General features: G+C 36.7%; 1 protein-coding gene across 3 annotated transcripts in view; it reads right to left on the bottom strand.

Annotated features, from left to right (window-relative positions):
- Positions 1-218: 218 nt before the first annotated feature.
- The window catches only part of TFEC (transcription factor EC), a 127,727-nt gene continuing 101,993 nt past the window's right edge, over positions 219-25,952 (bottom strand). For 2 of the 3 annotated variants that reach the window (XM_068189921.1, XM_068189922.1), the window contains 5 exons: positions 16,777-16,891; positions 15,854-15,910; positions 11,576-11,651; positions 3,021-3,168; positions 219-2,099 (listed from right to left, as the gene is read on the bottom strand). In XM_068189921.1, the coding sequence (XP_068046022.1) occupies positions 1,719-2,099; positions 3,021-3,168; positions 11,576-11,651; positions 15,854-15,910; positions 16,777-16,891 (777 nt within the window). In that variant the 3' untranslated portion in view covers positions 219-1,718. The remainder of the gene's footprint in view (positions 2,100-3,020; positions 3,169-11,575; positions 11,652-15,853; positions 15,911-16,776; positions 16,892-25,952) is intronic. The other variant, XM_068189923.1, reaches the window with a different exon arrangement.

Here is a 25,952-nt window from a genome sequence, read left to right as displayed (position 1 = left end):
GGGAGGAGACACAGCCAGAGCAGGTGACCCTAACTGACCAAGGGATATTCCACACCACATCAAATCATGCTCTGTACATAAAGTGGGGGAAGAAGGAGGAAGGGGGGACGTTCGGAATGATGGCATTTGACGTCCCAAATCACCATTACATGCGATGGGACTCTGCTCTCCTGGAGATGGCTGAACAGCTGCCTGCCCATGGGAAACAGTGAATTAATTCCCTGTTTGGTTTCACTTGTGTGCCCAGCTTTTGCTTTCCCTATTAAACTGTCTTTATCTCAACCCAAGACCCTTCCAGATTTTACCCTTCCAATTCTCTCCCCAGTTACTCTGGCCAGGCAGTGACCAAGTGGCTGCGTGAGGCTTGGTTGCCACTTGGGCTTAAACCATAACTACTCCCTAGTGTGATCTTTTGGCTTTGATTGAGGAAGAGCTATGAAGAACCTGTTCCAGTTTATTTACCCATGTTTTAATATTACAATTGGAATGATTGTGTTTAATGTTCTTCAGGAACGTACATCACTCTCCAGAATTTCACTGTGTATAGAAGTGAGTTTTCTGAATGCACCTCCTAGCAAGCTGGTTATGAGAGGTAGTGCATTTCACCAGTGTTTCTGAATATTACCTTCAGTTTGACAAGTCTTCCTTTCAAGCTTTTCCAAAGCCAAACATGAAATTAAATTCTTGTTTATACTGCATGCAACGGGAATCTTGTCATTTCCCTCTGCTTCCAAATGGATCAAAAGCACATGTACGGATAGAGTCCCTTTGGAAAAACATCACTGTGCTGTCAAAGGACACTGAAAGTGTCATCCAGCAGCCCAGTATTGTATCTGAATTCCAGTTTCTTCTATATAAAAAGGACACAGTTTGAATATTCTTGGAATAAGTAGCTGACGTACCACTGTCACAAGTAGTGCTTGTTTTAAATTTTGCTAAGTGTAACAAGGAGAGCCTGTGCTGTCTTCTATATCCACCCAGTCTTTCTGCTGCAATGCTGTGTCTTTTTCTGTCTGAGTTCATTTGAATCACTGTCATTTTGTTAGTTTCCTTTTTTCTTCTGTGTCATTAAAATAGATACTTAAAAGAGTGTTCTTTTTCTACAAATGAAATAAAAAAATTAAAGGAATTCCATGAAAAGCTTAATGTATTTTCGACTTTTAAAGAGAAACCTGCACAGTTTAAACTTCATGCTTGTGTGAAAGCATTACCATCTGATGTTTTTTAGATTTTAAAACTTGTAACATCTCTACAGTTCCCTGTTTAAATAGTCCTCTGTTGTTTCACATTTTGTAGAATTTTAGTTATAAAAAAATAAAGAAATGAGCAAATTACTAAATCTCATATTTGTAGCAGAGAAAAGTGTAAGCAGACTGAAAAGAGCTTGAATACAATTTTGCAACACAGGTATTTCTTTTGTGGTAACCATTTTCATAGGACTGAAAAAAGTAATGAAGTGATAGTAAAAATATTCCCAGTGAAGAGAGCTTTATGCAAATGTTGGCTGTGAACAGAGGGTGAATTTGGTGCTGAATGATATGGATTCATGTCCAACTTATTTTCTTGTGAAGTAAGGGCTGATTGAAACACTTATCATGTAGTAATTGATTTTTATAGTGTCTCTCCTTATAGGTATTTAAAATAAGAGCAAACACCATGCTAGCATTCAACTCAGTCTTTTAACAAGTGTTTAGAGAAGTATGAGACCCTTTCTGCTTTTATAAATCATCTCCATCATCTGTGCTAAAGCTGCTTCTCCTGCTGCTCTCTTTTGATGCAGCTGGAGATGTGGAGGACAAGAGTGGGTCTGTTCCAAATGGTGACACTGTGTCGTCCAATAAAATTTCCTCTAGTCGTTGTTCTTCTTTTAAAGCTGCACTGAAAGACAAATCTGTGAAGTGTGAAAGTGGATCAGAAAAGGCTGTAGATCCATCGCAGACATCAGAATTTTGTCCATGTACCAGAGTCATTTGTTGAGAGTAGTCTACAGAGTTCTCCTCTGGATAAGACTGTTGCTTGATGACTTGTGCAGCTAAATCAACAGCACTGAGTGAAGACATGACTGGAAGGCCGTGTGCACGTGCCTGGATCTCCAGTTCCTAACATTTCAAACAAAAATAATTAGGCAACAACTTTAAAAGAGAAAACAGTCTCTTCAGAACAATTGCAGAAAGTATACAAATCATGCATAAAAATTTATTATACCTGTTGCCCAGTTGTGAGATTAAATTTTAAAATATTAAAATTTTTATCTAAGAAAATTTGATAAGTGTTTTTATATCTCTTTCTGTTAATAAGCAACTATTCTACAGGAACAGAAGAGGTAGGACAGCCTCTAAAACCATTTGCATACTGATTCCAATGATGATAGCAGAAAAACATCGCAACTTGATAGTTCATTATAAAAGTGTTATCCAGAGAAAAAGAAGATTCTTTACTTTATAATGCTTACATTATACAGCTATATATAAGCAAATCAACATATGTAAGATTATTGGTTTTATGTCTATCTACCTATTTATCTCTCCCATTTCCATAGGTGTGTGTCTATATTAGAATCTTGCTTTTCAAGCCATGAAGGGTTATATTCTACCTATTAGTGTCAAAAGCAAATATAACATAAGACAGTCTTACCAGGGAGCACAATGCATTAAATAGTTTGAAAGGGAAAATTAAAATACTGAAGGGAACTTTGTGACCAGTATTGATTTTTAGCTGCAGGATTATACTTATTTCCTTTTTTTTTTTTTTTGTCTTTGTTTCTAACACATGCATAATGAAACTGTTTGTACAAATACTTTATTAATTTTCCACTAGTTACTTTATGTAAGGTATAATTAATGAAGAAATTTCCTAGAAATCTAAAGAATACCCCCTCCCCAATATACACAGAAATAAAAAGGCAAAGTCAATTTATTTTTAATAAACATAATTTGAGGAAAAATTATATAGATTAACAAAATTTAATGGGAGATAAGTACTGAGAAAGCTTTGTAGTTCGTGGCAACGCTTATACAAACCTGAATTCGGAGCAGAAGTCTTCTGTTAGCATGCTCTAATTTCTTCTGCCTGTGTTCTAATTCTCTGGCTCTCTGTTGTTCTTTTTGTAGCCACTTGATGTACTCTACCGATGCTTTTAAAATAGTTCCTTTGTTCCAGCGCATATCACTGCAGAATGTAGAGATAACCTTTTCACAATTGTGCATGTCAGCAGAATTCATAAGAACTTACAAAATCTTTTACATTAATATGAAATAATGATTTACATGACTATTATTCACTCTTAGATATTATTGCTTCTGAATGGAAATTTTAATAGAATAGTTAAGAAGCCCTTATATAGTAAAATTAATCCCAGAATGAAAATAAGTGTCAAAAGAAAGTAATAAAGTGACTTTTTGTGGGAGAGCTAAATGCAATATCATGATTCTACCATTACAGTTTTTATATTTTTAGTGAAAATTGCTTTTATTATTAAGTCTGAGATTAAAATCTATGTGCAGTATTTCTGCATTAATGAACTAGGAAATATACATTACTGAGGACTTAAGCCTAAATTTTTAAAGATCATTTTGAATATACTACTCCTTTTACCTGACTTACTAATGAGCTTGCTTTTATGCTTGTAGAGAAAAAAATGATCTGTGCTGAACACCACTCCTCATTGATGACAGACCAGAAAAAATCACACTTTCATAACCATAATAACTAGGGAATGACAAAAATCATGTTCAAAAATCTTGAAACAATATGAAAACCAAGTTAAAATCTACAGCTACATGCAGACCCAATTCAAAATAAGAGCTTTGCAAAAAAATTAGATCAAACCTGCCCATTATTCAGGAAATACAGTTTGTCTTCCAGCTTACAAGCAGCCTCACTGGCAACAAAACTTGTTCAAATGAAACTGTCCAAAGACTTTCATGTATCCATTTATCAAATTTTAAGTAAGTTCTTGGAACAAGAATGAATGAATTTTGCTGAAAATGTTTAATTTCTAATAAATTTTGGCATTTTATGATAAACGATGGGTTTACTGCATTAAATATACAGATATATGGGCTTTATCCAATCTACTTCACTGCAAAATTGCTTAGGTTGATCAGAAGGTTGGCCAAACACAGGCCTTGCGTAGGACACCTCAAGAGTCACACGATGTGCCTGAGAGCATTGTCCAAACACTTCTTGAACTTTGCCACACATGGTGCTATGACCACTTCCCTGGAGAACCTGTTTCCACTGCTCAGCTATCCACTGGGTGAAAACCTTTTCCTGATATTCAACCTAAACCTCCCCTGACTTAGCTTCCTGTCATTTCCTTGAGTCCTGTTACTGCTCACCAGAGAGAAGAGATTGGCACTTGCCCCTCCATTTCCCCTTACGAGGCTAAGCGCCCTTAGAGATTTCTGCAGTTATTTTTCTTCTGAATGTAGAGTGCAAAAGCCTGGCAGGTACAGGATTTAGGGACCCAGACCACCCAGATTTTCCTGATGCTTTACTACAGATAAAACCTTATGGAGCTGGCAACTTTAAGACACTAAGAATACACAAAATTACTTGTGATAAAATATCACAGTGTTAACCGTGCCATAGAATTCAGGTAATTTGCTAGAGATTTGGGAGTAACATTTTTTTTGATCCAAGAGTGCTCAAATTCAAATGTTAATTTATCTCTGGACACCACACAAACTGTGAGGCTCCTGTATGCAGGGACCTCCCATCCTCTCAGAGCTGCAGGCTAGAAATGCACAGCTTTTGTGATTAGAAGGTGAGGAGGTCATAGAGAAAATTTGTCTACAAAGCCAAAATTGGTCATGCATTCTGATTTAGACATTGCCTGGTAAAAAAGCCTAGAGCAGAGGTAGGACTGGGAGCCAAGGGCAGAATACCTGTCCCCTATTGTTCTATTGTGATTTTATATCTCTGCAACAGTTCTGTAATATTTTGCCCCTTCACCCCCCATTTTTTCCCGGTGGTTCCACCACAAGCTTTCCCGCCTTCCCCTCAAGGCCAATCTCCCTGAAAATGCTCAGTCATTCCCCTGTCCCCTCCCTGGTACCCTGTCCATCACTCGGCTCCCCATCCCACTCTCCCAGAATCTTCCTCCACGGGCGTCGATTGATTAGACGAGGGCCAGGGGTGCCTTCCTTGAACTTCCCCCATCGGTTTGTGTGTCTGTCTGTCCTTCTGCCTTCCACTCCCCCAAATCCCCCCACTGGTTAATGGGCGTCCCTTCCCCCTGGTTACCGCCCCCGTATTTGAGATGTTGCAAGAGCCTCGAGGCCACTCTTGGCTGTTGGATACTCTGGAATTCGGAGCTCCTCAGAGCTCGGATTAAACCTGAGACTTTTCCCAGCCTTGAGTCGACTCCCCCATTACCTCCTCGGACTCCACCTCTCCTCCATACAAGGCAGACAGCAAAGCGCTCTGTCTTAGCCGCTCCCTGACTCTCCTCAAGACACAGGGGAGTGCTCCCTGCAGCTGACCGTGCCTCTGCCGGGCAGGTGAAGCCAGGGGACTTCAGGGTGGCATGGTGGCACCCTATGATGGTTGAATCATCTCTTGGCAGCTCCTCTGCCTTCTCCCTCCTGTCCCTGTCCCTCTTGAGCAGGTGGGAGGACAGAATTTCTTGCCAGCATCCCATGGGCTCCCTTCTAGGAGAGGACTTTCTCCTCTCAAATGGCTTACCTATGTTCAAACTGTAAAGGTTAAGGAAGCTTTTGGTATGCATATTTTCTGGACAATCTTTGACTGCCATCACCATGCCACAGTTTCATTTTATTCACAGTTCTTTGGAAAGTTAGGTAAAATACTGAGAGGTCCCTGTTTATGACTAAATTGCAGTGGAGTTTGAAAGGCAGGAAAGTCTGTCTGTCTATGCCAGACCACTCATGAATAAAGAAGATAAATAAAATAAAGTTTATTTATCTCCCATTTCAGATGAGAGCTATATATGCTATATGGAGGAACACAATCTGCCTCGACAAGGAGGTTAGTCTCTAATAAGTGCTAAAAACAAAACTAAGGTTTAAACTGATGGTCTGAACCTAAAGATATAGTACTATGAAGTTAGAAATAAATCCATAGATGGAAAAATTGAAATAATTCAGGAAATGTAACAGCAGCAGAAACATTTCAATATATCACATATTTTGAAAATATTTAATATTTTTTTCACAAAAAATTTCATGTCAGTTATAAAATTTTATTAATTCAAAGTCACAAAAAATATTTTTTGTTGAATTTTCTGATTGACATATGAATAAGCCACATATTCATGACTGTATTTGGAATATTTTTTGATGAAATTCATTCCTGTTACATTGAATATCATCTTGTAATATGGCTTACTTTTGGTTCATGTTTCCTTGATAGTTTTAGTTTTTATTTCTATGGTAATTTTTTTTCCTGGTTTTAAATAAATCTTCACTGAAAGACTAATTGGATTCAAATTGCCAGAGAGATGGACCTGGTCAGCTTTTGCATGAGATACATATGGATAGATATCTCTTGTGGTAATATTTACAGATCTGAGAGGCAAAACTCTAATGGAGACAGGACAAAAATGCAGTGGTTACTATTGTTATTTGAGAGACTGTTCTTTAACCTGTGCACACATGTGTATGTGTCTGTGCATGTGTGCATACCCCACATATGGTTCTACATCACCTGTCGTATGTACATATACTGGTTGGTGTCTTATTAAATGAAGAATATTGAAGATGAACCTTCCAGTGTCTGAAGGCAACACAGCAAAGGAACAGCTGGTGACCTTAGAAGTCAACGTGAATTTCAGTTCATGTGCCTCTTTACCAGGATCTAAGGAAAATCCTGAAGGTGTCTGTGCTGATTCTTTATCACAGGCACTCTTCATTCATTGTAGCCCAGAACACCACACAGCAGTCACAGGACAGAGCTGCAGAGCAGCAGAGGCTCTATGCAGATGTGCAGGGCTGGAAAAGCAACAATGCAACTGGTGAGGATGAATGCAAATTTGGGCTGGTATAGGTGAGATTCCTGCATACCAATAGTCTGAAGTGCATCTAGCTCTACATACCAAGCAGATTCGTCTATGATGGGAAGAAAAAACAACTGAACATTTGTAAAGGGATTAACTCAAAGTACAAGAAGTGCATAAGAAGAATTCAGCAATTTTCTGATCGGTTATTTGGTTTCTGTTATTTCTCTGAAAAGAATGAATTCTAAACTGGGTGTAAATAAAACTACCTGAAAAGTTATAAAAATGCCACTAGGAAATTGTAGTTTTTGCTTTTTAAGGATTTGTAGATTGCATTTAGAGATAAAAACTGAAATGAAAAGTCCTACAAACACATTTTTAGAACCTTTAAAAATTGAGGAATCATTAGCAGTTGTTACTTATTTAATTGGAAGTTTCTGTGTGAAAACAGACAAAATACTTGCATTCTTAACTGTTTTGATTCTAAAAACTTAGCTATAGACTTACTGCTTTTCAGATATGGCAAGAATTCTTTCCTTCATTTTGACCTTTCAGTTCTATTAATTTGCTTTGGTCTGGGTTTTTTGTTTTTGTTTTTGGGGTTTTTTGGTTGGTTTTTTTTTTTTGGCATTTGTTTTTCTTAGACTTGATTTTTATTAAATGCATGCATGGCATCATCCCATGAATACTGAAATACCTGGGAAATTTTACATCCAAGCCAAGTCATTTGAGAGCAGTAAGATGTTTTGCCAGTCTGGTCATCAGAAATGGCCTCTGCAAAGGAGGATTGCTTCTTTGTTCCTGTGTGTCCACGTGGTAGAGTAATTTGAAATTTCTAGCAATCCAAAGATGCGTTAGTGAGTTTAACTAACAGAGGCTTACCAAAAATAACAGGATTTTTATGGAAAAATAAAAAAAAACCTAAAACCACATGTTTTATTAGCCTCTGAATCTTGTCTCCTCTTAACTTTATCATCTGAATCTCTCTGCAAAACTCAAATGCCAGAACAAAACATGTAACTCTCACCAAGTAGAGCTTCCTATATTGGAGAGACGAAACATGGAAAAGAGACTGATCTTCAGCTCATTCAATTAATTTAACTTTCTTGAAGTCAAAGGAGCTTCACTAGTTTACAGAAGCTGAACTCCTGTAGGAAGGATGGGAGCGTTTGGTCATCTAAGATTAGAACTAATTAATAAAAGCAGTGTTTGAGACAGTGTGATAGTTACAGAGTTTGCCAGACACAGGCCAGTTACTAATAACAAGTAAATTTGCAAAGCTGAAAGTGTGTTTACAGATCATTTCTTTCCCTGTTTCTGAGAAATTAGCTTTAAACTAAAGAAATTTGCTCAAAGTACTTGGAAGGACTTTGTACTTGTTTTGAGGACTTGCACAATTGTGAAGTGTTTTATTCTGAAAGAGGCAGCAAGTTTCCACTTTATAACAGCATGAGTATACCCAAGCTTTTCCTTTGCAAGAAAAGTGTCTGTGCTGGCTGCTAGAGGGTCTATCCACAGACATCACAGAGGTCAGGTACAGGTAGATGCAGAGAGCAGAAAGGAAAGAGTGAGAGCAACCCACTGCTTCTGCCCAAATCCTCAGCAGTTCTCTTAACATTCCAGTTCTGTAACATTACTAGAATTTCTTTTTTCTCATTTAGCTTTCTGGCAATTTAAGTCTGACTACCACTGAACTGTTCTTGTGTAGGCATTGCCAGATTCCATCACAATAAGGAATCCTGTTAACCACCTAAAAGTTGGATTCTGAAAGATTGAACACAAAAAGAAAGAGAGGTATAACTAAAGGAGCAGTTTTCCAGCAAAATATGACTGAGTATTTCTGGCATTTTTAAATTCTATTTTTGAATTTTGTTCTTTAAAACTGATTTGCATTTCTGAATCATCTAGCACTTGGATATCTAAGCATTGAAAGTTAAACAAAAGAGTCATAGTTCTTTGTAACTTACACTTATCTTCATTTTCTAATGCTGATGAAGTGAACTTAAAATACCCATTCATTTATGTAATGTAATCCACACTTTTCATCATTAAATTAGAAAAAAAGAAAAAAGTGAAAAGAATAGGGCTTTAATCCAGTCAAAAGAAAGTCCTTGCAGAAGCTCTGCAGGAGCCAAACAAGTTCACTACATAACCAACAAAACAAAAGTGAAGTAAAAACCCCACACAGCACTTCTAAGAAATATAAATCACAAAAGGTTTCCAAATGGAAAAAAAATGTCCTTTTCTGTTTCTGATTCTGAATGTAATCTTCTTGAAGCAAGCCATCTGGGACAGGCATGCTAACCACAATGGCTTATTTATAGTTGTATGTGCTCTTCAATGCAGAGGCTGATTTTCTTCACTGTCATTAGTCTAAGCATCAGAAAGCTTCCTCCTTTTACAACTAAGTTTCCACTATAAGAAGAATCTTCTAAAATCAATATGAGGCAAAAATGTTATGTGTGATAAAATGTTACAGATACAGTATTGTAAGCCATGATAAATCTCTTTCTTTCAAAGAAGAGGGGGCAGACTGGGGGCACAATAAGGTGTTATGAAGTAAAAAGCAAGAACTGAAAGAGAGAATAAGGATGCTGAGTTATGATTTGGCAAAACAAGACCATACCAAAGGTAATAATAATTTTGATCTGCTCAGCCAAAAAAACATGTTCAAATTAATGTATTTCTGCCTAAAAATACAAATACAAAAAAAAAAAAAGTGCTTGCACTTCTTTGAATTAATTTATCCTTGCACTAAGCTATAGCAAAATTGAGTTGCAAACTGGTTTTTCAAAAGCCCTGCAAATTTTGATGCCTTTTTTTTCTTAGCACCAACTTAAAAGCTTTTTAGTAGGCCAGCTTTCCAAAGGAGTACTGATTATCAGCCTTTTGAAAACAGCAGTCTTCAGAATGTGAGATACTTCACTTCACCTTGTGCTTTTGTAAACATAAACCACTCTGGGTCACACTGCTGAACTCAGTCATGGGTTTGCAAAGTAAAACAAGACAAGGCAATGATTTCAGAATATACACCTGAAATTTTTCATCAGGCAACAACACCAAAAACTGAGGGTGAAGTCCATCATCCACTTAGTGGAGCAAAACTGCAGGTCCAGGTAAATAATTTTAAGAATAGCTTAAATGATTACTCTAGGTATTAATGTTTTGATTAAGTTCACAAAGTCAGCCTGAATCCAGACCAAAGCATGTAAGTGAAACACCTTTATAGGCAATCAAAAAGTGCAACTGGAATTTGTACGCCATGCCCATCTCTAATTGCAATATAACCAGTTTCTATTTTTGCTTTATAGCTGCAAACCAACAGTGCCATCCACTGTTTTTCTGAGAAATCTTTCAATTACTTGCCCAAATGGTATTGAATACTGAAAGATGCATCAGCAAAATTAAAACACTTCTATCAGTTTCTGCTTGCAATGGACCACATGTCCAAAAGTTTATTTAGTTACTTAGAGTGCCTTTTACTTTAATTCACCTTTAACACTTAATTTCATATTCATAATAAAAAACCATGCCCATTTATCCAATCTTTGGTGGATGCTACAGAAGGAGCTGAGTTTGTGAATTCTCTAAAATGGATGCAGTATGTTAACTTTCTCTCTGGTGGCTTCATTTCAAATAAAGCCAACCTTCTACCTGTGTAAGTCTCACACAGCTTGGTATTTTTGCAGAAATCCTTAATGTAATCAAAAGTTTCTCAGTCCTAAGGTTAAAAAAGCTGAAATATCAATAGATGTTTTCATTTGAAGTATCATGCACATCTGTATTGACATGCAAATGATAAAGACAAAATCTGTGTAATTAATTTTATGCAATCATGCTGGTTCATTGTCTTAAGTCTTCCCTGAGCAACAAGAGAAATCTAAGGCTAAAGTTCTGCATTAAAAATCATTCTGAATTGTTATTGTTAATCCTGCAATGGGCTTTTCTCCAAGACAGCTTTTTTCCTGTTGATGACAAATATAAGCTTTATGGGAATGCACATATAGTTCGAGCAATATGCATTTTGTGCTTCTGTAAGTATATGCATTAGTATAAAATGATATTATTATAGCAATTATAGCAATTATTACTTTTATCCTTGCATTTTAGGACTGGTGCTTTCCCTGCACTGAGTTGAGAACTTTTGAAAAATGCGCAGTCTACAGACTCTCAAATTGATTTTTTTTTCTCTTAGTCAGAGGGCAGACAGTGACAACATAAATTTTGTGTTATCCCACTAGAGGGCCGTGGCAAGAGCTGAAAGCACCACTACTTCCTTCTCCAGAGACACCACACAATTGTGCTCAGGGACAGAGAGATGGACTTTCTGTGGTTTGGCTTATCTTTATTTGCTTGTTTGTTTCCCCTTTAAGTGGCAGTTTCTCTTAAACACCCTGAAACTGCTTTCATATTATTATGCTTTCATATAAGTTTTTCAACAGGCACAAAAAATCTGTTAAAATCTGTTTGTTACTTCAACAGCCTGATCTGAACCAGTGACCTGGTATGGAAGATTTTGTATCCCATTTCTCAATCCTATAGCCAGTATACACAACTGTCACTTTTCTCCTGTATTAATACTATAAACATTATTATACGAAAGACAGTTGAACTCACGGATCATTAGACTTGGGGATGAGTGTGCCAAGCTCCTTGATTCGGTAATTAATATTATACCTTCTTCTTCTCTCAACTGTTAAAAAGAAACATTTACTATTTTTATGGTGAAATATTTTTGGAGAAATTACACATAAAACATTTTAATCAGTTAAAAACATGTTCTCAATATACAGAAAAAAATATTTCTCAAATAGCAGTCCCAACATGAGCTCCTACCTGTCTCTGACTTACTCTCAAGAGAAACTCTATCATTAGTACCATCTGTATCTTACCTTAACTACAGGGTTTTTCCCCCATTTACAATCAGATTTCTAGAGAATGAAATAGTCACATATTGTCTAAATGTGAGCTAACATTTCTTTTTTCTGACATTTATATATTCTTTCTCCACCATGCTCCCACAGAACAAGCTTAGTGGAGTCTTGCTGTTGACTCCAATGGGGATACAAGACAATTCACCCAGCAATTTATATTTTGGCAGAACTCCTGTTACAAATCACAAGGTAACAGCTTCACTATCCCTTATTTACAATTACCAGCATTTAAACCCACAGAGAGTACATAACTACAACTGTATCCTCTCACTGAAACAAACTAAGATTTTGTCCCAAAACCACTTCACCCTACATCTGTTTTCTTTGGTGATGGACAGCACAAAAAATATTTATGATAATTTTAAAACATAGAGAAAATGAAAAAAAAAAAAAAACACACCATGGTTTGACTATGAACTATATTTTTTGGATTTAAACTTATGCTTCTCCTAAGACAAGCTATGTAGGGTATCTTGGTTCACTTTGTAGTTTATTTAGAAGTAAAAAGAGAAAATAAATCTCTTAAAATTAGTACCCCCTCTGTGTGCTCTCAGTTCACTTTACCAGCATTGTACTGGTATCCAGGCTGGTTTTTCCTTCAAAAAACCTCACATTTTTCTAGTGGGTAGGTCCAGAGAAAATCTCATTGCTTTGGGGAATTACTTATATATAATTTTGACACAGAAAGTGTATTCAGTGAGAATGTAGCCCCATTAAGGTACTGCTGGATGTCAGACACCAGCAGTCTCTATTGCTGTTCTACTGGTATGAACTCACACTTTTGTCCAGTGCCTCCACTTTAACTCAATCCAAATTTCATTAAATAAGCAGGATTCAGCTTTTCTCCATTACTAACACCACACTGAGCTCTTTCTCCTGTCCTTTGCATCTTGGAAGACCTTACCTTGGGCTCAATATACCAATGCCACTGTACTCTGTCAGACAAGCCAGCCAGCCTAGAACATGGGCAGAATGGACACATGCTCCATGTTTGGACATGTGCACTTAAAGTCTAATGGCCTAATTTTGAATATAAATACAAAAAGCCCAGTAGAGCTAAGTTATAAGTGCTCAGTCAAGGGCATCCTAGTGGGTCTTCCAAGGCTGACTTCAATCTTCTCGCAGTTGTATGAGTATGTCACTTTCATTCTCAGGCCCACCACCTGGATCACTTTTAATCCTCTTCTTCCTGCATATAAAAATGCTGCTTCCTGTCTGTGTGAGGGTCCTAGGTTTGTGCAGCAGCCAGGTATTTCCTCCCTAGCAGATTCAAGCTCCAGGAACAACCTGAGTGTTATTCTTTATTCTGATGAAGTACTCTACCTTGGTGGGATGCATTATCTTGTCTTGCTTTCTATAGAAACAGGAATTTTGCTTAAAAAATTTAATCATCTCAGGTTTTTTGGTGATGATTCACATATTCAGAAGACAGGGTTATAATTGTCCTGAGTGTACTGTTTAGTGAACTCCTGCATCACATTGGAATGAATGTGCTGGATCTTGTAGGAGAGCCCAGTGTACAAAAAACACAGAGCAACTGAAAAATTTAAAAGATATATTTCAGTTGTGTTGGCAAAATAATGGCATGGCAAACTAAATTGAAGAATGTGCTTTAACTATGCTATACATATTGTCCTATGGCACAATAGCTGCTGTTTAATTAATATTTACACTGTGAAAAACTGTTAGATATTCATCAAAAAGTAGTCAACTAAGCATTAGCTGTAAAACAAGGCAAAGAAAAAAATATCCTTACAAGTGAACTTGCAGAATTACTTTTTCTTTATATTTTTTGCATTTTTTCCAGAAAAGAAACTTCCAGTGGTTGTGTCAATGAGTTAGGAGGGAGATTTTTAAGCTTGGAAACATGTTACAATAGAACTTTCCTGATGTGTGTCTGTAACCTTTCCAGAGATATCCTGAGTTGTTAGTAATATTTCAAGAATCAAATTATACATACGCCAAATCAGAAAATTATTTTTCAAACTACATGGACAGGATTATAATATAACATTATTTGTTTGGAAGCAAAAAACCCCAAAGTTAAGAAACATTAAGTGAAGTTTTAAACTCTGTCTGTTGCATGAAGGGGTTCCACTTCTTAAATCAAAATCCTTTTTCATGGTTTCATGCAATATACTGTCTTTCAAAAGGAACTTTTTTCTGGTGCCTTTATTACTCCTTGTTATGAGAGTGTACAAGAACATTTCTGTGAAATGTAGGCCTTAATTCAACCTGAAAATTGAAAGTTTGTATAATTCCAATCAACTTTCAAAAACTGATTTCTCAGACCATCACTAAGAAACCTGATCCCCATAAAAGAGTAAATCACATTGATAAAGCTGTTATATGCAATCCATTATTATGTCCAAGCCTTTAGATAGTAGAGCTATGTCCAGAGAGCCTTTGAGCGCTGCAGTATACACCTGGTGCCAAGCCAAAACAGGTGCTGCCTGTCTGCAGTGGCCTTCAGTTTAGTTGCCAGTGATGAGGAAAAGTTCTCAGACATTTCTTCTGTGATCAGAAAGGGCTACGATAAGCCAAAGTAAACAGTGGAGGCAATAGTAAGACCTGGCATCCCTGATGTATCTATGATAAGCCTCTCTTTCCCCTTGTAGCTCCAGATAACTCTTAGGCACCCCTTTTCTTAGTCCAGCAAAACTCCCCATTTCTGCCCTAACAAGACAGACAGCAGCTCCTTTGGCATTTCAGAGATTACACGCTAGCAATACATCTAAAAATCTTCTTGGTCTGCCTGTAACACACAAAAAAATTACAGACCGATATAAATGCCTTCTGGAAATTCTAATTAGCAGAATATTGTCCACAGTGATTGCTAGCACATTGTGTCAGTGGATGTATACTTTCAGGTATGTAATTTCATGCACGTAAAGCCATAAATCCCTCTTTGGTTACTGGAAATCAAATAGCCAGAGAAACAAGACAGAAGCAAGAGAATAAATATATAAATAGTGGTTTATTACTAATTTAGGTTTAAATTCATAGAATCATAGAATATCTCAAGTTGGAAGTGATTCACAAGGATCATTGAATACAACTCCCATACTATTTCTGTTGGAAGAACTGGAAAGGAGAACTTGAAAATTTTAACTGCTTTATTCAACACTTTCCAAAAAGAATCCTGCAGCCTTTTTGTTTCAAATTATGCTTTAGAGGGAAAAATTGTGTAATTTTATAGGCAATCCCCAGTAATTAAGCTGATGGGGTTTTTTTCTATTCTATATAAAATGGTTTTTATTTTTGTAATTCTAATATTTAGACACTGAACCATGAATTTCACTGTTCTTAGACTGTTCCTCTAAAACCAACATTCCTATCATCTGTACATATCTGCATTGTTATCCATATAGAAAACAGAAGTGCATCCCAGATGACTGGGGTTATGGGGCTTGTGTGGCAGTCAGAACACTGGTGAGTCTCACAAAGTCCTGCACTGATCTCCTCTGGTGACATACAATTTCAATATCTTAAGAGCTTAGCAATCACTTAGAAGTTGTCTGATGTAAATTTTTTTTCCTACCCCATCACCCATAAAGAGATACAGCCTTTTGCTTTGGTGCTTCAGTAAATAAGGTATGAAGACTGGATTTTCACTGTTGTTTTTCTCATAACCTGCATCCTTTCTTGTCTGCTTTGCACTGTAATTCTTAGAGAAAACACCAAGTAAAGTGTGCTACTGTGAAAAAATAATAGCAGGAGATTATATGGAAATAAATTAATTGCAATATGCAAAGTATTTTGAAAGACAAAAGTCAGAGACAGAAATTAATTTCAAGAAAGAAAGATTTATGGTCATTTTTCCTTGCAGTCTGAGTCCAGTTTGATAAGCCTGCTGAGATGCTGGTCTAGAAGAAGAGCAGAGATGTGGTAGCTAATGTATAATGGTTTTGCATTCTCCATACATTCCATTCAATGAGATGGAAGATGAACATATACTTACTGAGATTGTGGTTATCCTTTTTTTGTCTCTCCTTTGCCATTGCTCTTGTATCTGCTTCTGACAGAAAGTAACATTTATTAAAATAGTCCTTAAAATGCAATTCCAGTACTCCTTTCATCTTTTGAAAATGGCTTCTTGTCACAAAGACCAGACTTCCAGTCCTTTTACTGCAATCCTTTTTTATTATTATTATTAGAACAGATCATAGACGAATATTTATTCTACCAGTACTAAATTTTGAGCAAGTTTGGCAGGTTGCTTAACATTTTTTTAATGGCACTTTTTTTTAAATTTAAGAATGCAGAAATGCTGTGGAGGGGTATTTTTCTCCAATTTCCTGTATTTTACGTCAGGATACAACTTACAATACACTAAGGTGTATTTGGATTTTCTATATACCAGAATTCAAGAGTTAATCAGATTTGTAAGATATTGAATAAACTCACTGTTTCGTCTGAGTGACATTAATAAACTGTACATGATTTTTAGCATTCTTTGGATTAATTGAATATAACTTTTAAAGTTCTTAATCCACTAATATAGCTTTACCTTGAATAGCCTTATTGTATATTTTAAAAGAACTATTTGTTCTACCCTGGAACAAATTTAATGGATGATAATTTATTTATATCGTTAGTCGGAAGCCAACATGTGGAAGAATATACTGTTTTCTAAAATATTAAGGTTTTTTTAAAAGCACTATGGTCATAAAAACAGGAGGCAAACATGGTTTCTGAATTTATAAAGAGAGGATCAGAAAGAAAACATTTCACCTTGATCTTTGTTCTTTTCCTTAAATGAAACCACAAACTAAAAATTTTCAGGAATTTAATTATGGATATCTTTTTAATGGATAAATTCAACTTTTAAGACACACACCATCACTTATGCAGTTATATACTAAAATCTCAGTGTTCTTTTACCTGTAAGTTCCCTTTTTACTGGTAGATTAGCTGGGCAAGAAGGATTTGTGAGACCCATATTAGCTGGTGCCATTCCCTGGTCACTGTTATATATATCCAAAATGCTGCTAGATAGCTTGAGGGGTAGGGAAGGAAAGAAGAATAAGAAAAAAAAATTAAAATAAGTAAAAGACTTAAAAAGATTTTTAAAAAATCACATGCATTCAAGAAGCAAATATCTTTGGATATGAATCTGGTTTTCTTTAGAAGGAGTATATGTACATATATCTAAAGGAAAGGTTTCCTGTTACCCAATATTAACTAAAATTGAAAGTAAAGAGTCACTGTCTGCCATTTTTCTACAGGTGCCATTTTTGTGGGCTTCAGATCTACAGTGATGGCAAGATATGAGCCACAGTGTCTGTTTTTGAATTGCTTCCAAATTGTATTTTCTAAATCCAATGTTGCCATGCGATGCCAAATATACATTACATTGTAAGTCAACTTCACCATACTGATTTTGACCATACTCCCTAGTATGATTTTTTAACCACAACTCTAAACTCTGAATTGGTACTTCATACAGGGCCTGGTCTACCAATATATTCAGGGACCTAGTTATATATTGTAGTTGGGGGTTTTTTGTGGTCAACATTCAAGTTTGGGTCCACATGGCCAAGATAACAGAAAATAAATCCAAAAGTAGACAAAAGAAAAGCACCAAAAACTCAAACAGTATTAAAAAGTGGGTGAAAAAAAAAAAGTGCATACAACCACTGACTTGAGACAGCAAAGCATGGAAGGAAATTAGGAGTTATTTAAGAAAATTGTTTTTCATAGACAAGAAAGTGTGTTGTTACAGATTTGCCCATCCGCTATGGATCTTGAAACAACCTGGAATTTTCCACGCAGGTCATCAAGACACCAAGCACAGGTTTGCTGGGAACCGGCTTTTTTCAGACTCTTGTAATTTCTCTTTTTGTAGAGACATTGAGCTTCACAAATTACTTTGAATGGAGACAATTTTCCCAATTACTTGAGCAGTGTGAAGCTGTTCCATAGCAGTGCTCCCTGTATTTTATGTTAAAACTGAAATTTTAAATTAGCTTTATTTTTAAATAATGATTTTGTTAAATTAACTAATAACTTTATTAGATCATCTGACAACCTAGTTTGAGTTAAATTCTCCCAGTTCTATTACATACTATGAAATGAAGAAGTCAGAATTCTTATTGAGCATCCATAATAACATAGTCATTTTTAAACTAGAGCTTTATTACTTGAAAACTGAAAATTCTTGAATACCATTAGAAATCACAACACCACGTCAGTTTTGAAAATCTGCTTATACATTTGTTCTCTCAATGAAAATACTTTTATAAAGAATGTTTGGAATTCAGATGAGTATTACTCAGAACAAGCTATGTTTAATATGCAGGATCTGAATGCTAGGAGCATTCTCACATTATGTACCTTTGTTTCATTCAAGGGGTAAACTGACAAGTATTACAGAATTCACTGCAGTTTTACCTTTGAATTTTCTTTGTTCCAGTGATAGGATAACGACATTACAAGAGTGAACTCATATTAGCTCTCGTTATATTTAATTACTTCCTACATTCATGTAAATGAATTTGGTTTATCCAAATGATAAGAAAATAGAATGACATAAAAAATTGAGAGTCAATGTGACTCCTACACTGCTACAGCTCCAGGTTCCAGAGGACTTTGGCAAGGCTGTTATATGATTTAGGCTACTGTTTTTGTGAAATGCTAGGAAATTGTGAGCACTGAAAATAATATAATCTAACAAATGAGAAATACATATCTGTCATTCTTTACATAGTTCACACAGCTGTGCACATAAGTTCAATAATTTGCATGACAATGGTGGCAATCTTCAATCTAGTAGATTATCAATGCAATTAATGAAAAAAACAGGCTTGTAAACCACAGCTTGACACAAACATGAGATACTTAATTGATTAGTTTGAATTTTCAGACAGAAATTCAAATTTATCCTTGAAAGATAGTTAAATTTCTAAAGTCTATTCACAAAGGTGTGAATGTAAATGACAATATCCAAATCCAAGAGAAAAGTTCATGACTGACCAGTTTAGCTGGCAAAGAAAAAATAATGCCAACGCACCTCTTTTGAACATGGTTCAAAATTGTGTGATGGTTCAAAAGAGCATGAGTAAATTCAACTTAAAACTACAGGCAGGCATTTCAGCTGAATTCAGTTACACTGTTGGTGAAGACAATTCCCTATAACTGCTGAATAATCCCCTGCCTTACCTGGCTGGCAATGCTGTGCCTGATGCACCCCAGGACACAGGTGACCCTCCTGGCTGCCAGAGCACAGCTGACTGAAGTTCAACTTGCCATTGACCAGGACCCTCAGGCCCCTTTCTGTGGCATTGCTTTCCACCATCTCATTCCTCACTTTGTACATACATGCAGGGTTGACCCATCCCAGGTGCAGAATCCAAGACTTGTCTTTGTTAAACTTCATGCAGTGACTGTCCAGACCTCCAATTTGTCTAACTCTCTTTGCAGAGCGTCTCTGCCAAATGTACCATTCCACCCTTGTTTCATGCAGATGTTCTCCAGCATTCTTCCCCTTGTCTTTTCAGGATATTTACCAGCCATTAGGAAAACAGAATCACCACTCCATATGGAGATGATAAAAATGAAGCCCAAACCCAAGTCATTCAACTACTGATGACTAAAATCTCATCATCTCACTAATTAGGAGGGTTCACATAAGCATTACTCCAGAAGGGATGGGCAGGAAAGAAGAGACAGTGGGGTAGCTCTGTATTTTTGGGAGTGTTTTGATTGTCTAGAGCTTAATGATGGGGATGCTAAGCTTGAATGTTTATGGGTAAGAATCAGGGGGAAGGCCAGCAAGGCAGTTTTCCTACTTGGACTTTGTTATAGACCACCCAACCAGGATGAAGAGGCAACTGAAATATTCTATAAGCAGCTGAGAAATCTTGCGATTGCTGGCCCTTGTTCTTGAGGGGGACTTCAACTTACCAGAGGTTTTCTGGAAATACAACAGCCTAGAGGAAACAGTTCAGAAGATCCCTGGAATGTGTGACAGCTAACGTCCTGACACAACTGGTGAGCAAAACAGCTAGGGAAGGTGACCAATGGATCTGCTGTTCGTGAAAAGACAAGCACTTGTACAGATGTGACATTTGGAGGCCACCTTGGGCACAGCAATCATGAAAAAATAAAGTTTTTGGGTCTTGGGGAAGTGAGGAGACGGGTCAGCAAGACTTGGACTTTCAGAGGGTAGACTTTGGCCTCTTTAGGAGATTGGTTAAGAGACTCCCTTGGGAGGCAGTCCTGAAGGGGAAAGGAGTCCAGGAATGCTAGACCATGAAGGAAATGCTAAAGGAGCAGGATCAAGACATCTTCATGTGTGAAAAGATGAGCCAGTGAGGAACACTAGCCTGGCCTGGCTGAAGTTCCAGCTTTGGCTGGAACTAAGGAAAAAAAAGCACGGTTGAAGAGGAGACAGGCAACTCAAGAGGACAGCAACGGTGTTGTGAGGCTATGCAGGGAGAAAATTAGAAGGCCCAAAACCTAATTAGAACTTAATCTGGCCACTGCTGTAAAAGACAATAAAAAATGTTTCTACAAACACATCAGCAACAAAAAGAGGGGTGAGGAGAATATCCCTTCTTGTATTGGATGTAGGAGAAAATACAGTGACAAAGGATGAGGAAAAGGCTGAAGTACTTAATGCCTTCTTTACCTCAGTCTTTAAAAGTAGTACTACTTGAGTACCCGGCCATCTGACCTGGGAGACAGAGCAGAATGAAGAGCTCGTGATCCAAGGGAAATGGTCAGTGACCTGCTATACTACTTAGACACACACAAGTTCATGAGGCCAGACAGGATGCACCTGAGGGCCCTGAGGGAGCCATCTCGAGTCATTTACCAGAAGTCCTGACTAACTGAGTCACAGTTAACAAGGTCACAGTTACTGGAGTAAATGTGGACCATCTACAAGGTGGGCCAGAAGGAAGATGGAGGAACTACAGGCTTGTCATCTTGACGCAGGTGACAGGAAATGTTATGGGAAGTTAGTGTCAATTGCACTCTCTTCTGTCTCTTTCTTTTGTGAATTTAGTAGAAATCTCAATTATATTGCAATGGCCACTATGACAAAAGTGGCTTTGTGGATACAGCCACTGGTGGTCTCCCTTTGACACACTGTCTTCATTCACAGTCAGCACAAAAAATCTGCTATGAATAAGTGTGCAAGGAATAATTCTCAATGTCAGGATTCAGGATCAGGTGAAGAAATAAGAGAGTGATTAATGTGACCTGTTTTGGACATTTGATTGTGTCCAAATGAACTGAATGATCTTTGTCTCTTATTTTTGACAATGAAGAAAATTAAGGGTGAATGTTGCAGGCTTCCCATGTGTACCTTCTCAGGAAATCTCACTGGGCTCCTAATGTGAAAATTTCCAAATAAACTCTTCCTTAAAAATCACATAAGAAAGACATTGTTTAAAATTAATTGCTTTTTTCTGATTACTAGAGACTTTTATGATATACAGTCAAAAAATGTGTCAAATTATTTTGTTGAAATTTTCTATCTGAATTTGATCTGCATTGATATCAAACATAGAAAATTCCAAGGAATTTCTTTGCTAATGTTACTGAACACTGAGAGCAATCTTATAGTAGAAATTGGCCGATTTTGATACAACATGAGGAAAAATACAGGATGTTCTTTTAGAAATGTAAACATCTGCAAGCAACTAATTATCAAATTATAAAATCAAAATATATAGCACAATATATTATATAAATTGTTAGTCAAAATTCATTTAGCTGTTTGGATGTGTACCAAAACTCCATACATCATAATGCAGTTTATTTCTCATAGTGTCTATTAAGCAGGGGAAGTTTTTGCAATACTGAGGCTTCAAATAGCTTCCAGGCCTACATTAAAAGATAAGTATATATATACACACACACATAATAATTTCACAAAAATTCAACTCAATATTACTAAACATACAAATCACATAAAACGGCACAATTCTACAATATGTATACAATGATGATCTTACAATTCTATAACACTGTGAAACTTGATGATTCCCAAAATTATTTAAAAATCCAGTTGATTCCACCATATCAAAAGCATGTCCTTGTTTTCAATTTAGATGTGGAAACACAGACATTTGAGTATGAAAATTTCTAGGTACCAGCAAATCATTTCTCTTGCAGGTGCCATATTGGTTTACACCTGTGTTGTTCTGAGAAGTCCTTGTAAGTCACATAATTTCCAAATTTGCATTCATGATACTTATATTTATGTATATTTACTTGGGAATTTAAATGTAAGAGGCTCATAAGGAATGAACAGAAATATTAAAAATAGCAGAGTATAATACACCATCTTTCCTACTTCTAAAATAACAGCCAGCTTTGAACAAAAGATCAACAACCTTTAGTACAGCAAATGGTTAACTGAGAATAACCAGTGACAATGTAGTACAGGAAGAGAATAATACAATTTCTAATTAAAACTGCAAGGAGCATTGAAGAAAGCAGGCTGTAATTAACAAAGTTAGCATTTGGTAAGGACACTGGGGTTAACATTCTTCCTTTTGTATAAAGTGTCATGGGATCTTCAATGCCTGTGTGCAAGGACTGGAACATGAGAATTTCCATTCATGGGGCTCAGTCCTGAAAGATACTTAACTTTGAAGCTTAGACCAATTATAAAAGCAAACTTCAGCTGGACTACCTGAGTGAATACTCCTCACAGGCGCCTGTGACCTTGTGCTTGCTGACAGTGTCCCAGGGAAGTACTATGGAGATCTCATCGAGAGAAGATTGCTATATTCAGTTCTTGGGTCTGAACTGCTGTGCGGGCAGGATTGTGCAGCAAATACTAAGGGTTTATTAACAGCATGGATGACTAGAAATGGACAGCTTTGATCACAATTTGCAGTCTCTAATGCCAAGCTTGGGGGATTTCATAAAGGAAAACATTACATGAAAGACATTGCCCTATGAAAGGAAATTATGTGGTATTCCAAATCTTATAGCATGATAGCTGTTGGTAAATATCATGTGATTTTAAGGAAGACTTAAACTAATAGCGTTTCCATATCTTCCAAGAGAAGGATTCTGAATGCAATAATAAAATGTATGAATACCGATTGCCTGTGCCTATTTATTTGTAGTCCCTGAACAGGTCTATGCCACAACAGTGTTCACTTGCACGATCACATATTATTTAAGAATTTCTCCATTTTGGCTAATCTTTGCATGATGTGTTTGCCTTACAGTAAAATTCAAGTCTGTAAGGATCATGATTGCATCACAATCAGTGTTGCACAATGTTCCAACCATTTTCAAAAGCTAGAATTTCCTTAATTTGAGAATTCTGCTGAAAATGGTAATGCCCAGTCTGGACTAGAAAGCGTTTCCTGGACATTGAGTTCATTTAACATATCATGACATAATCTAGTTCATGAGCCAATAATGCTTAGTCTAAAATCAATTAGGTTTCACATCCCAAATACATTTATTTGCAGTATGTTAAAAAAGTTGAATGATCGCAAATTATTGTCAAAAAGCTTATCTTTTATTTCCATTTGTAGACAAATTTTATTTTGTTTTGTGTTCTTTTAAGACATTTGTCATTGTTTAACATCCCCAGGTGACTACTGGGAGTGAACATAGCTCCCTTGAGACTTTGCTTTGCTAATTTGGACAGGCCATGATTCTTCAGACAGACTTCCCATGCAATGATATGTTCCAGCAAGAACCTCTCTGTGCCTTTTCTGCTTTGAATTAGTTTTTCTGAAGGGTGGGCACCTTGTTTTGTCTATAGTATTCAAAGAGTTTCATGCCCAGTGAATCCCATACGGGATATTTCCTCATGTCTCTTGGAAATCAGTCTCATGATGGATACTAAGATTATATTTATCTTCTTTATGCAGTCCCATCATTTTGATGGCTTATAGTTATCCCCTGAACAACTAATATAACCAGATCTTTTTCTGTCATCTCCAGTTAATGAGTTCTCAGCTTGCTGCAGACATTCCTGTTATTAGTATTTAAATGAATGACCTTCCACTCAGTACTATTACATTCCTCCCATTTAGACCATTCTGTCATCACAGTCATATAATTCTTCCCCTATGATATCCTCATTCTTCTTTGTATTGGCAATATTTTTACTTTTTCTGCCTCAGTAAATTTCATCAGTATTTTTTTGTTTCAAGATCACTAATGAAAATATTAAGTAAACTGAGATGAAGGATTGGTTATTGGTGCACTTCATTAATATCTTTTTATTTTAAGTAGAAAAACTTTATCATCTCTTTAGCTTGCTCCTTAGCCTGAAAGGAATTCTGTTCAGTTACTTTCTAGATAACCTGTGCTGCATTTTACTAAAATGTGTTCATGCACAAGGTTGTCAACAGCAAACCTTGGGTATGCAGGACAAGATAAAAAAGATTAATTCCAGTAAGAAACAGCTTAGAACACCCAAAGGATGTCACTACTCAAGGATGACGGAGGGTGTGTATATCTTTAAAAAGCAGATGCCTGACATGTTCTAGTTGTCTAAAATGGCTAAACCCTAGGATATCAAGAGCTCTTCATCAAAGGTATCTGGACTGTCCTGACAGGTCAAAACAGTTCATCAGCTAGCCTGCTTTCCCTTGAGGAACCTGCAAACAGACAACAGGATACACTGTCCTGTTATCCAGCTGCCATTTCTCCAAGAGACTCACTTCCTCACAGTCACGCTCACAAGTCCAAGTGTGATTAGAAAGGTCAGGATGTCCCCAGAGAAGACAAGGGTCTGGACCAGACTGCCTCTACCACACATCTTCATTCTGCCTGGACCAGAAGTGCTCATGAAAAGAGGTAAGTGGGAAGGAAGTTGCAGGAATAGTCCTGCTAGCAGGAACTTCCTTTGCTACCCATTTTTCCAGGGTTAATAGCTGCAACAAACAACCCACCAAATGTGCCTGTTTCCTGCAGAAACAGTGTGTGTGATGTTTCCACAGCAGCTGCTGTGCTGTGCAGACCATTCTGAGGATCACTGACCCTATTACACATGGTCTGATGGCCTGTACTGCACCTGCAGACTTGGCAAACTTCACAGGGAATCACAACACATGGGGCTTTACTTGTCACAAGAAGAGAGAGACTATATAGCTGCCTAAGCTGAAAGGTTGAGTACCATATCTGCAAGAGAAAATTTGTTTTGGTTCTTGGTAAAAATTGGTATTTGTTCAGACTGCATCTAAACCAAAATATTAGTGCAATATTTTATAATTTTCCACCCCTAAATATGTCCCACTTAAATCATGTTTTCATGAGCTTAATTGATAGCAGCACTTCAAGGAACAGTTTTGTAAAATGAGGCTACTTCTTCTTAGCCACAAAAAAAATTTAGCGCCCATCTATTTCAATGTGTTTCTTGCTTAATCATTTTAATTAAAGAAAAAAAACCCCCACAAAAGTAGGAATTTTGCACAATGCTTACATTATTATCCCATTCATGCATCCCAAATACAAAAATCTTAATATGGAATTGTGTCCACAGTTCATTTCACATATGATATAAAAGTTTGTGTTTGTGTTACTGAGGTACCAAACATAAAAACACAGTTGATTGCTTGTTATGCCTTTACAATTTATTCGTGACAGGTAAACAAATCCTTTTCTCATTCTCTCAAGTTCACAGATTGACCTCAAAATGTGCACTGAATTTGGCCAAATAGTGAGTTGATCAATAAATGTACATTAACGCATATTAACAAATCAGTTTTTTAAATAACAATACCTGGTATAATGGGTGTTTGCAGGTTTTGACAAGGGGAAAACTGGGGCAGTTCTTCTATCTTCAATGTGTGTTTTACTAAATTGTGACTTTTCATCTTTTCAAATTTATTGCAGATAGGATGCATAATCTTATCATTACAAGTACTGTGCTGGAAAGACTAGGGTTCAGCTTTCTTTCTCAATTGCTGTGCTACTTGAAGAAAGTTGAACACAAGCTGTGTTATCCTTTTTATTTGTAAGGATGTGTTTGCACTATTAAATGCCAAAGAACTTGTAGCATACTTTTCTCAGAATCTAGAAGATCCCATTTACAGCTAAATTTTCTTTGTCCTTTTGCAATTGCAATATAA

Source organism: Anomalospiza imberbis, chromosome 5 (assembly GCF_031753505.1).
Source record: "Anomalospiza imberbis isolate Cuckoo-Finch-1a 21T00152 chromosome 5, ASM3175350v1, whole genome shotgun sequence".
Classification (NCBI taxonomy): Eukaryota; Metazoa; Chordata; class Aves; order Passeriformes; family Viduidae; genus Anomalospiza; species Anomalospiza imberbis.
Note: the sequence above shows the minus strand (reverse complement) of the source record. Positions and strands in the feature narration are given on the sequence as shown.